The 13,526-nt window shown below is 47.9% G+C and overlaps 1 protein-coding gene across 2 annotated transcripts; it reads left to right on the top strand.

The window, feature by feature from the left end:
* The first annotated feature begins 108 nt into the window (after positions 1-108).
* On the top strand, positions 109-12,603 carry LOC103281124 (zinc finger and SCAN domain-containing protein 2-like). 2 transcript variants are annotated; one of them, XM_062972816.1, is made up of 3 exons: positions 109-1,332; positions 4,935-5,057; positions 7,221-12,603. In XM_062972816.1, exon 3 carries the CDS (start codon positions 7,514-7,516, stop codon positions 8,750-8,752), a length of 1,239 nt encoding a protein of 412 aa, XP_062828886.1. In that variant the 5' UTR covers positions 109-1,332; positions 4,935-5,057; positions 7,221-7,513; the 3' UTR covers positions 8,753-12,603. The 2 variants fall into 2 exon arrangements, with proteins under 2 accessions (XP_062828886.1, XP_062828887.1); XM_062972817.1 differs by lacking the exon at positions 4,935-5,057.
* Positions 12,604-13,526: the final 923 nt, after the last annotated feature.

The following is a 13,526-nucleotide window of genomic DNA, read 5'->3' as shown; positions in this document are numbered from 1 at the left end:
CGGGGACATGTGCCTTCACAGGATATTTGATACAATAGGAATACAGCGTACCCCAAAATATCACTCCATGTGTTTATTAAAGAATTTAGTTTGACCAAAATATCACTCCATGTGCTTATTAAAGAATTTAGTTGGATCAAGTTTGGGGAGCAGTTGCAAGTTCCCCCCAGGGTTTTGAGCCGCTTCCCAACAGTGTCCCCCGAACCCACCCCAGCACCCCCTTCCTCACCTTCTGAGCCCTCCCAGTCCGGCCAGGCTGCGACGGAAATCTGCTCAGCCACTTGGGATGGAAAGTGGGGTGCCTCTTCTGCCCCAGAGGAAGGAAACACACCTTCTGGCCACGGAGCCTGTGGGTCTGGCACTCGCTGGGCTGTCCCTTGCCCAACAGAAGACAGACATGGATATGATGCGTTGTGTTGTCAAAGGCTTTCATGGCTGCAATGACTGCCTTGCACTGAGTTTTCGGGGCCGTATGGCCATGATCCAGAAGCATTGTCTCCTGACGTTTCACCCACATCTATGGCAGGCATCCCTAGGCAAGAGAGGTGTATCTATCTGTGGGAGGTCAGGCAGGATGCAGCCAGGCTTTGAATCTGCAAGGCCATTCAATGCTAGTGAAGGTGGCCAATGGCAACATTCCCATTGGCCTCTACCTGCCAAGGGTTCTTTTTCCCACCCTGGACATTATTCCACAGGGATATATATAAACCACACTGGCCTAGTTTCCAACAGACCTCACCACCTCTGAGGATGCCAGCCATAGATGTGGGCGAAACGTCAGGAGAGAATGCTTCTGGCACATGGGCAGGCAGCTGGAAAACTCACAGGAACGCAATGATGCCATTTGTTTCTGGGATAGTTTCTTACCCATTGCCCATCAGAGAGTAGTAGCATCCCTCTCTGAGGTTCCCCCCAACCCTGGCTGAGTCCCTGCCCTCCCTTTGGCTTCTCTGGCACCCCCGAGCAGGGCCAGCCCCCCCTCCCTCCCCCCCTCCCTCTCCCTCCCTCTACGTGGAGTTCCCCACCAGGCCTGTCCCTGCCAGGGACCCCCAGGCCGAGGGAGGCGGGGAGGGGGCTCTTCGGGAGGAACAGCCTCGTGGGGGTCCTTCCCGCAGTGCTGCTCCTTTAAGGCCAAGCCCCGCCTCTCTTTGGGCGCCTGCCTCCGCCCCCAGGGTGACGTCACGGCAAGGCCAGCCCCGCCCCGATCCCTTGGAAACAGGCAGGCAGAGGGGAGGGGGGCCTCCGCGGGCGGAAGTGAGGGGGCGCTTCCGGTTGGGCCCAGCCGAGGGAGAGGCGCCAACTCTTCGCGTGTTCCTCGGGAGCCTCGCGCGGGTGAGTGGAAGGAGGGGGGGGAGGGGAGGGGAGCCAGGCCAAGGCCTTGTTCCCGGATGGGGAGGAGAGAGAGAGAGAGAGAGACGCACAGACCTCCCGGGGCCTCCTGCGTGGCCTGGTCTCCTCCCGAGGGAAGGAAGGAAGGAAGGCAGGCAGGAAGGAAGGCGGGAAGGCGGGCGCCCCTGAGGGAAGAAGGCCCGGGGCCTGAGGGGACTGCACCTCCCCCCGCCCCCTCCCTCCCTCCCTCGGCCCTCCAGCCTGAGTCTCCCCAACGAGGCACCCAGAGCTCACTTGGCCAAATCTGCAGCCTCACCTTGACACCCAGGAGTTCCAGTTCACCCGTGTTCAGAGAACCTTGAACCCCACCAGTGACGGATCTGGACCAAACCTGGCTCACAGACCCAACCTGGCCAACTGGGAACACTGGTGGATTTAGGGGGTGACCGACCTTTATCTCCGGGAGTTATAGTTCCCCTGTATTCCGTGAGCCCTCTGAACCCCACCAGTGACGGATCTGGACCAAACCTGGCTCACAGACCCAACCTGGCCAACTGGGAACACTGGTGGATTTAGGGGGTGACCGACCTTTATCTCCGGGAGTTATAGTTCCCCTGTATTCCGTGAGCCCTCTGAACCCCACCAGTGACGGATCTGGACCAAACCTGGCTCACAGACCCAACCTGGCCAAGTGTGCATACAAGCGGAGTTTGGAGGCGATTGCCCTGGAAATCTGGGAGTTGCAGTTCACCCTGAGCAAACTGGACCAAACTTAGGATACTACCTAACTTCCCAAAACAAACAATGCCTCCTTCTAATAACCCGGCCACCACCCCAAGCTAGTAAATATATAAATACTAACATATAAATAGGTAGGTAGATAAATCGATGTGTGTGTTTGTGTGTAAGTGAACATGAGGGCATTTGGATGTGCCTGGTCACACGCTTTGTTTGCAAATGCGTTGTTTCCCTCAAAACTGTACTTTAGGGAGGCCAGCTGCCCTGGGAGTAAGACTTCTCTTCTCCTCTTCCTCCCTTCCTTCCGTCCGTCCGTCCTTTGTGACCTGCTTCCCAATCGGTGCTTCGGGCCCGATGCACATCGTGTGTTTTATTCCTGTGTGAAACTCACCTATGGAACATTCTCTCTAACATTAACAATTACTCTTTCTAATAATAAGAGCCAGAAGCGACCCCCGGTCCCCCAACACAAAGAGCCACAACATGGGACCCGTGACCCCTTGCAGGGCAGGCTAAGAAAGGCCTTTCCGCTTGGATTGAACCCAGTGCCTTTTATCTTCCTTATTCTGCATCAGGGGAGGGAAGGAAGGAAGGAAGGAAGGAAGGAAGGAAGGAAGGAAGGAAGGAAGGAAGGAAGGAAGGAAAGGGGCTCTTCTGGGGGAACAGCCTTGTGTTTGTCTCTCTCACAGATACGTACATACAGTAGAGTCTCACTTCTCCAAGCTAAACGGGCTGGCAGAAGCTTGAATAAGTGAATATCTTGGATAATAAGGACGGATTAAGGAAAAGCCTATTAAACATCAAATTAGGTTATGATTTTACAAATTAAGCACCAAAACATCATGTTATACAACACATTTGACAGAAAAAGTAGTTCAATATGCAGTAATGTTATGTTGTCATTACTGTATTTACGAATTTAGCACCAAAATATCACGATATATTGAAAACATTGACTACAAAAATGGCTTGGATTATCCAGAGGCTTGGATAAGCGAGGCTTGGATAAGTGAGACTCTACTATATATGCATACAATATAATGCGGTGCGAGAAATAAATATGGCATATGTGCAATTGACCATTGCAGTGGCCCAGTCTACAGCTTTGGATCATGTGATTTTAATATGACGTGTTTTAATTCTATGTCCTCATATCTAAATGTTGTTTATATCTTATGTTTAATGGTCTTATTGATTTTAATGGATACTTACGTTTCTTTTTTTAGATTTTATGATTTTCTTTTATTGATTTATTATTTAGTTAAAGCATTTATATTGCACCCTTCTCATCACAAAGGGGACTCAGGGCAGAGCACAAGATATATACGGCAAACATTCAATGCTGGGACATAAAATAACTAAAAATACACAAACACTAAAACCACATTATTTTGACTTTAAATCAATTGTTTAAAACCATTTCAGATCAGCCTTGTTGTCGTCTTACTTTATATGTATGTTAGGCATTGAATTTTTCCCATTATGTTGTAAACCGATTTGAGTCCCGTTCCCCCCCTCCCCCAAATCCCCTGGGTGAGAAAAGCGGTATATAAAAACAGTAAGTAAATAAATAAATAAATACAAACATATAGATACGGTAGGTAGATAGATAGATGTGTGTGTGAGTCAAGGAAAATCAAGGCACTTGGATGGTCACCCGCTATGTTTTGATATGTGCTAGTTTCCTTCAGAAGTGTGCTTTGGGGATGCCAGTTGCACTGGGAGTGTGTTGTTTGTGTCATTGGCACCTTGTGTTGTTTGTGTCATTGGCACCTCCCTTCCTCCCTCCCTCCCTTCTCCCCTTTCTTCCTTTTCTCCCTCAAGGCTAATATCCCCTTTACTCACCAATTGGCCAGGAAGAACCCTAAATTGGTCTCGCAGCTCTCTACTGTCTGATCAGGGCAATGGAGCATAGAATCCTAGAGTCGGAAGAGACCTCGTGGTCCACCCAGTCCAACCCCATTTTACCGAGAAGCAGGAAAATTGCATTCAAAGTACCCTGACAGATGGCCATCCAGCCTCTGCTTAAAAGCCCCAAAGGAGGAGCCTCTACTATTTGGCAGGTGGCCATATTTCTCTTTGCAGCAGTAAAAGGCCGCAAGTGCTTCATGAATAATCTGTAAGTGCTGAGAGTGTAACAAAGAGCAGCTGGTTATAGGGAGCACACCATGCCCCGATTAAAGCAGCCCCACAGGCTGCCAATGAATTTCCGGACCTGATTCAAGGTGCAGGTTATCACCTATGAAGCCTTTTACGCTTCGGGTCCAACCTGTCTTCGAGACCGTATCTCTTTATGAACCGGCATGGGCTTTAAGAGCGACCGGAGAAGGAGGCCCTGCTCTTGGTCCCACCTCCATCTTAAGTGGGGACGAGAGAGAGAGGGCCTTCCTTCTCAGTGGTGGCCCCTTGGCTCTGGAGTGCCCTTTCAAGTGAGATCATGCTAGCCCCCCCCCCCTCCCCAACCTTAAAGACCTGGCTATTCTGACAAGCCTTTGTTCATGTTTAGACTCTCTTATAATACATATGAGGACCTTTAGACTCTTTTGTTAGCACTTTACTATTCTGAGGTCAAATACTGCTGTTTTATCTACAGCAATAGCTGTATTTTATTGTTTTTACCGGGGGTACTGTGAATTTATGATGTTGTGTTGACTCTTTATTATCTATGTTTTATTTTGCACTTGTTGTATTTTGTGTCACACCTTGAGTGTTTTGTGAGCCGCCCCGAGTCCCCCTCAGAGATGGTGGCGGGATATAAATAAAGTTGTTGTTGTTGTTGTTACTATTATTACTACTGATCTGCTGAACTATGGTTGTTGCTGCTCTGCCCTTTTTGACTGCTTTGTCCTTTATGGAAATGGCTCCAGACTCAGAACCCGGACCCTTCCCCCGGCAGAGAAGGCTGTCCTGCGGAAGGAGGGAGGCTGCAGGGTGGGAGTGGCAGAAGAGGCTCCAGGCTGAAGTGGAAAAGAACCTGCAGGTGCAGAAAGGTGAGGCGGACTTGGGAGTTGAAAAAGCCACCCTCGGCTTATACTTGGGTGCTTTCCTGCCAGGACCCTCACCTCTCCGCACAGCAACCCAGCTCTCCTTCCTCTTCTGCTCTCTTGCGCAGTGCTCACCTTCCTCTCCTCCTCTCTTGACCCAGTGCGCACCTTCCTCTCCTCTCTCAACACAGGGCGCACCTTCCTCTCCTCTCTTGATGCAGTGCGCACCTTCCTCTTCTCTCTCGACGCAGTGCGCACCTTCCTCTTCTCTCTCGACGCAGTGCGCACCTTCCTCTCCTCTCTCGGTGAAGTGCGCACCTTCCTTTTCTCCTCTCGACGCAGTGCGCACCTTCCTTTTCTCCTCTCGACGCAGTGCGTACCTTCCTTTTCTCCTCTCAACGCAGTGCGCACCTTCCTTTTCTCCTCTCAACGCAGTGCGCACCTTCCTCCTCTCTCGATGCAGTGCGCACCTTCCTTTTCTCCTCTCAACGCAGTGCGCACCTTCCTCCTCTCGATGCAGTGTGCACCTTCCTCTCCTCTCTGAATGCAGTGCGCACCTTCCTCTTCTCTTGACACACTGCGCACCTTCCTCTCCTCTCTTGACGCAGTGCGCACCTTCCTCTCTCGGTGCAGTGTGTACCTTCCTCTCCTCCTTTCTCGACGCAGTGTACACCCTCTCCTCTCTTGATGCAGTGCGCACCTTCCTCTCCTCTCTTGACGCAGTGCGCACCTTCCTCTCCTCTCGGTGCAGTGTGTACCTTTCTCTCCTCCTTTCTCGACGCAGTGCGCACCTTCCTCTCCTCTCTCGATGCAGTGCGCACGTTCCTCTCCTCTCTCGACGTAGTGCACACCTTCCTCTCCTCTCTCGGTGAAGTGTGTACCTTCCTCCTCTATTGGTGCAGTGTGCACCTTCCTCTCCTCTCAATGCAGTGTGCACCTTCCTCTCCTCTCTCGGTGCAGTGCGCACCTTCCTCTCCTCTCTTGACGCAGTGTGCACCTTCCTCTCCTCTCTCGACGCAGTGCGCACCTTCCTCTCCTCTCTCGGTGCAGTGTGTACCTTCCTCTCCTCCTTTCTCGACACAGTGTGCACCTTCCTCTCCTCTCTTGACGCAGTGCGCACCTTCCTCCTCTCTCGATGCAGTGTGCACCTTCCTTTCCTCCTCTTGACGCAGTACGTACATTCCTCTCCTCTCTTGGTGCAGTGTGTACCTTTCTCTCCTCCTTTCTCGACGCAGTGCGCACCTTCCTCTCCTCTCGATGCAGTGCGCACGTTCTCCTCTCTCGACGTAGTGCGCACCTTCCTCTCCTCTCTCGGTGAAGTGTGTACCTTCCTCTCCTCCTTTCTCGATGCAGTGCGCACCTTCCTCTCCTCTTTCGACACAGTGCGCACCTTCCTCCTCTCTCGATGCAGTGCGCACCTTCCTTTCCTCCTCTTGACGCAGTACGTACATTCCTCTCCTCTCTTGGTGCAGTGTGCACCTTCCTTTCCTCCTCTTGATACAGTGCTACATTCCTCTCCTCCTCGGTGCTTGTCTTTTCCACTTTTCCTTATTCCTTTACACACAGCATATCCCCCAAAATGTATACTGAAAATAAGCTATGGTGATTATTGGAAGCAAATTTACATCGAAGGAGGTTAGAATAATGATTTAATCAGAGTTGGGCAGTCTTAAATCTTAAATTCCAGTTGTATGTAAATATTCAAAAACATTTAACCTACTGATGCCTCAATAATATAATTTTATTGCTATCTACCCCACCTTTCTCTACCCTGAAGGGACTCATTGTTAAGATACAACATGAAGATAAAATATTAATTAATTATATCAGTATTCAACAGGCTTTTAAACATTATTACAGTAATTTATATAAGGCTGAACACATATCTCTAGAAGACATTGAGAATAATTTAATTCAGTCTGTTATACCTGCAGCTTTGCTGCATTGCTGGAGTTTAATCGGTAGGGTTGTATTTTATTTTAGGCAGTGTCCCCTTTGTACCTAAGGAGGGATTGTTCATTGTTGGGCAAGTGTTAAAGTATTTGTCACCAGGCATTGGGCACCGTCCCTCTTCCCCTGGGTTTGTTACAGCACGAGTCTTGTGCTTCATGTTCTTTGAGATCTTTTCTGTTCAACTCCTGAAGAGATTTTCCTTTCTTTCTCTGGCAGGTGACTTCTGAACAAGTTCTGCAAAGAACACAGCGTGAGAGCTTTGCCCGAGGAGTGCTCTAAGTCTAAAGTGACTTCAAGATACACAGCAATGACAACAAGAAAAAATAAGTAGTAGAAAAATATATTACAAGCTACAACCCTATGCAGTTAAGAGGAGGAAAGAAGATTGTGATGAAAAAAAAAGAGGCTTGGAAAGCGAGCAGAAGGCTACAGCAATACAAAGACTGTGCTGATCGGGAGGTTATATCTGTGAACCCCTGGCATAATATTTGAATTATAAATATAAAAGAATGGCAAGTCCTCTACCTCCCTATCCTAAATCACGCACAGGGGAGAAGTTGCATCAGTGTGTGGAATGTGGGAAACAATTTGATTGGAAAAGTTCTCTTGCTAGACATGAACGGACCCACACAGGGGAGAAGCCCTATAAATGCATGGAATGTGGAGGAAGCTTCAGTCGCAGTGGCAGTCTACGTTCCCATCAAAGGACCCACACAGGGGAGAAGCCACATAAATGCATGGAATGTGGGAAGAGCTTCAGTCAGAGTTGCAATCTACGTTCCCATCAAAGGACCCACACAGGGGAGAAGCCATATAAATGCATGGAATGTGGAGAAAGCTTCAGTTGGAGTGGCAGTCTACGTTCCCATCAAAGGACCCACACAGGGGAGAAGCCACATAAATGCATAGAATGCGGAAAGAGCTTCAGTCGAAGTGACAGTCTACGTTCTCATCAAAAGACCCACACAGGGGAGAAGCCACATAAATGCGTAGAATGCGGAAAAAGCTTCAGTCAAAGAGGTAGTCTACGTTACCATCAAAGGACCCACACAGGGGAGAAGCCATACAAATGCATAGAATGCGGAAATAGCTTCAGTTGGAGTGACAGTCTACGTTCTCATCAAAAGACCCACACAGGGGAGAAGCCACATAAATGCATAGAATGCGGAGTAAGCTTCAGTCACAGTGGCAGTCTACGTTCCCATCAAAGGACCCACACAGGGGAGAAGCCATATAAATGCATGGAATGTGGAGAAAGCTTCAGTCAGAGTGGACATCTACGTTTCCATCAAAGGACCCACACAGGGGAGAAGCCACATAAATGCGTGGAATGCGGAAAGAGCTTCAGTCGCAGTGACAATCTACATTACCATCAAAGGACCCACACAGGGGAGAAGCCATACAAATGCATAGAATGCGGAAAGAGCTTCAGTTGGAGTGACAGTCTACGTTCTCATCAAAAGACCCACATAGGGGAGAAGCCACATAAATGCATAGAATGCGGAGTAAGCTTCAGTCACAGAGGCAGTCTACGTTACCATCAAAGGACCCACACAGGGGAGAAGCCATATAAATGCATAGAATGCGGAAAGAGCTTCAGTCACAGTTCTTATTTGCGTACCCATCAATGGAAACACACAGGGGAGAAGCCACATAAATGTATGGAATGTGGAAAGAGCTTTAGAGAAAGTTCAGCATATATTAATCATCACAGAACCCATGCGCCACTAGAGGAGACGGGCCTTTAAGTTTCCAAGCCCTCTTCAAAAGAACATTGGAAGGAAAGAGGAAAGCCACCACCTTGCTCTCTCTCTCTCTCCCATGAACTGCAATTTGACTGCTGCTGACAGGTCTCACTCAGAGGGGGGCTTTTCTCAGCATTGCAGCAAGCTTTGAAGGCGTTCACCTAACCTCCTCCATAAAGAAACCCCTCACAGGCTTCTAGGATGATCTCTGAAGGTTTGCTGAAATGAGCAGAAGCTGAGATCTCTGGATAAAAAGGGTTCTGAAAAAGAATAGCTCTTTGGTAGCAGATTACGTCATATCTTGATACGCTTGTCTCATGTCTTGGCTCTACTGCCCCTCGGTTAGAATTTGGGGCTCCAGCCATGTACCTGTAACCCTTTCCTGGACTTTGTTGTGTCCTGAATCGTTGACTCTAAATTCTGGACTGACTGCCTGGTTTCATTTATGAACTAGGACTTTGTTTGTATCCCCGTCTTTTTGGGTTACCTTTGAGACTCTGAATTCTGTTTGTATTCTTGATTTTTGGTTGTTATTTTATCATCTCTGTCGAATGAACTCTGGGCATGTGACTATTGGACTGTTACCTTGGCTATTGTTTTTTCTTGCTCCTGACCTGGATCTGCCGTTCTTGACATGTCTGCATTAATTGGACTCTTGACCTTGACTTGTGTTCACTGTTACTCCGACTGTGTTGATGCAATTATATTATTTTAGCAGGACTCAAGATTTTAAAGGTAAAGGATTTAAAGTTTAAAGGTAAAGACTCAAGTCTTGAAAGGTATGGTCTTGGCTTACCTTGTGTTCCTCAGACCTTATACCGGGAGAGCCCTGGTACACGAGACCATCAGTCTTGCTTTGTGTGTACTAATCCCTGCTTAGAGTGAACCCATTTCTGTATTTGAGACTGTTTAATCACCACCTTTGGCAAAGGGTCCATTACGATATACTGCATATCTCCCTAACTGTATGGAATGGAAGACAAAGAATGATCACAACAGATGATGCAGATTGATGATGATGATGGTGATGATAATGATAATGATGATACTTTATTTGTAACCCGCCCTATCTCCCCAAGGGGACTCAGGGCGGTTTCCAGGAAGTAACAAAATGGCAAACATTCAATGCCACAATGTCAAAAACAATAGATATGACAATCTCAATATAACCCTATGAACGAAACTAAAAAAAATAACCAAATATTGAAACGGAAACATAATCTCACACATTTACCATGGTAAAATCCTACATGCTTCCCATAAGGTAGTTTACGGCTTCCCAGGAGCTGAGGTAGGTGTCCAATATCTGGGAGAGGATATTTATAAAGATGTAGTAGTCCTCCTCCTCTCCATAAGCTAAAGTGCATAAATGGGTTTTTAAAAGCTTTTTGAAGGAAAGGAGAGGGGGCCATTCTTAGTTCTTTAGGGAGGGAGTTCCAGAGACAAGGGGCGATCACGGAGAAGGCCCCTCTCTTGTCTCCCCACAACCGAGCTTGGGACGGGAGTGGGACCGAGAAGAGGGCCTCCTCTGCAGACCACAGCACCCGTGCTGGTTTATTTATGGAGGTGCCGTTTTTCAAAAACTCTGGACCCGAAATGCTTAGGGCATTATAGGTAATAACCAGCACTTTGTATTAAGCCCAGGAGCGTATGGGCAGACAGTGGTTCGTTCCCTTTATGGTGCTCCAGAAATTAACCTGGTTGCGGATCTCTGAAGAATTGAAGCTTCCGAACTATCTTCAAAGGCAGCCCCATGTAGAGAGCGTGGCAGTGGTCCAGGTTGGATGTAACTGGACTCATTAATCAGTTGAGATGTACAAATTAACTAAGTTGATGAAGTATAAAACAGCATTTAGAGGAATAGAGGTAAAAATCGTATAGTGAATGAGATGTTTATAGACTAGTGTTCGTTGTCCGTTAGTTTTGATCTTACTGTACAAGACGTGTGTCCTTGTTCGCTTTATATTTGGTTAAGTAGTACTTCTAAAAATGGACCAAAATGATAATTTGTGTAAAAAAAATTAAATACCTAAATTGTAATTTGCATAAGCATGCTTTGTTTTGTTTCTGTTGTTTTTTGTCTTTGAATAAAAATTGTTTATTCTATGAAGTGTGATACATCAGCTTTAAAAAGCCAACGTGATTCTAGGCTGTACCAATGGGAGGGTGATGTCTAGATCCGGGTCAGTTTTAGTCGACTCTCTTCTACACTTTGGTCAGACCTGCCCTGGAATAACCCTGTGTCCAGATCTGAGCAGCGCAATTCAAGCAAGAGTTTGAGATGCTAGAATGTGTCCAGAGAAGGGCTCCAGGGAATGGCCGAGGGTGATGGGTGTGTTTAGTGCGGAGGGGGAAAAAGGCCGAGGGGACAGGAGAGCCAATATTTGGAAGGTTGTCCCTTTGAGGAGAAAAGGGCAAGTGTTTCCTGCTTCTCTGGAGACAAAATACAAAGCAACTGATTCCCATTGCAGGAAAGAAGCTTCCACCTAAACATTAGGAAGCATTTCTCAATGGTAAGAGCTGTTCAGCCATGGAAGCCTTGTCCCTTCTCAGGAGCCTCCCTTCCCAAGCCCTGGCCTTCCACCTCCTGGGGACTCCATGTCCCAGAATCCCTGACCTTGGACCAAGAGAGCTTGGGCTCCTGGGTGTTGAAGCCCAAGAAATCCCAGAGGAATAGAGTTTGGGAATCCTTGCTCCAGAGAGTGGAGGGAATTGCTCTCTTGGACTACAACTCCCATAAACACTATAAAAAGACCTGGCATGGGGGTTGTAGGACCCTGGGAGTTGTAGTCCAAGACAAATATGTCTCCCAAGTCCTTGCAATTAAAGGCTTTCTTTCTCATGGTGTCGAATGTGTTTGTGTTCATCCATATAGAGAAGGGTTTAGAAAGAAACAAGGAGAATGTGCATTGAGTATCTGCCACGACTTTAATGTTTACTTGTCATTCTGATGGCAGTGGTTGATCAGGTATATATTAATCCAATGTCCACAATGTAATAAAGAATCCTATGTTATTATCTCCCATAATCTCCCATAATCCTTCCCCACAGGAAGACCTAAGGAGGCCAGATAAAGAGAGACCCTGGTTGTTTATAGATTTTGGGAATTTGGGTTGTTTTGGGTCTTAGGCCTCCTGAGGAGAGAGGGCCCAGATGCCCTTCTCATTGGATTCCCACGTCCTCTCTTTTTGAGGTGATTTCAGTAGAGACCACATATAGTGAGTCTATACCTGGTGAGGCTCCACTAAATCAGATCGGCCCGGACAGAGAACAAAGTTATCTGGGTTTGAAAGCAAAGAAGATGACTTTCAATCCACTTGCACAGGTATAAAGTGCTAAACGGTTCCGGCCCAGCTTACTTGTCCGAACGTGTCTCCCGCTATGACCCATCACGGAATCTAAGATCTTCCAGGGAGGCCCTGCTCTCGGTTCACAGGTGCGGCTGGCGGGGATGAGGGACAGGGCCTTTTCAGTGGTGGCCCCCCGCCTATGGAACACCCTCCCAAACAAAATTAGACAGGCTCCCGCCCTCCTGTCTTTCTGAAAGAGAACAAAAACGTGGTTATGGGAGCAGGCATTTGAGCATGAGTAGCAGCAGAATCGCGATATGAATATATGACTCCTTGACAGACCCCCACCTGGACATGAAAAGCACCTTAAATGTATATTTAAATGTACAATGATGCAGGTTTTTAAGGTATATTTTAATTTTTATTGTAATTTTTTAATCTTGGAAGACTTTTAATCTGATGTAAACTGTGTTTCTGATGTATATTGTAAGCCGCTCTGAGTCCCCTGATGGGTGAGAAGGGCGGGGTAGAAATGATGTAATAATAAATCAATCAATATCCAGACCTCCCATGCCTCCCTCCTGATTGGCTGTGGAATGAGCCAGCCAGGATCCGGGCCATGATTGGTGGGGGTTCCCTTCGTGTCACAGTTGGAAGGAGAGGTTCCCCACGGCAGGAAGAACCACGGACGATTTTGGGAGGGTTTAAGAGTCCATTCAGTTGTGAGGAGACCTGTGGAGGGCGCAAAACTGATGAAGGTGATGGTGTGGGAATGCAGATGAGTCCTTGACTGACTTAATGTCTAATTCCAAAGAAGACAAAAGTGCCAGTCCCAGAAGACACAAGGTGATGATGCTACATATCCTGGGGGTCGGGTACCCATTGGAAAGGCTAATTTAGTCATCCTTGCTTGGCCTTGCCTTCCCTGGGAATCATAAACCTCTGGACACATGTGGCCAGGTAAAGAATGCCAAAGAGCCCTCCTGAAGAAGGGATTGTCTGCCTGTCACTCTCACACAGAAGGGATGACATGTCCAGGCCTGGGAGATGGCTAGAGGGATAGTGGACAGGGTTTGATAGGGTTGTATGTCAATAGAGGAGACGGACGGGGACATGTGCCTTCACAGGATATTTGATACAATAGGAATACAGCGTACCCCAAAATATCACTCCATGTGCTTATTAAAGAATTTAGTTTGACCAAAATATCACTCCATGTGCTTATTAAAGAATTTCGTTGGATCAAGTTTGGGGAGCAGTTGCAAGTTCCCCCCAGGGTTTTGAGCCGCTTCCCAACAGTGTCCCCCGAACCCACCCCAGCACCCCCTTCCTCACCTTCTGAGCCCTCCCAGTCCGGCCAGGCTGCGACGGAAATCTGCTCAGCCACTTGGGATGGAAAGTGGGGTGCCTCTTCTGCCCCAGAGGAAGGAAACACACCTTCTGGCCACGGAGCCTGTGGGTCTGGCACTCGCTGGGCTGTCCCTTGC

The sequence above is a fragment of the Anolis carolinensis genome, chromosome 2 (assembly GCF_035594765.1).
Source record: "Anolis carolinensis isolate JA03-04 chromosome 2, rAnoCar3.1.pri, whole genome shotgun sequence".
Taxonomy (NCBI): Eukaryota; Metazoa; Chordata; class Lepidosauria; order Squamata; family Dactyloidae; genus Anolis; species Anolis carolinensis.
This window is presented reverse-complemented; position numbering and strand designations above follow the sequence as displayed.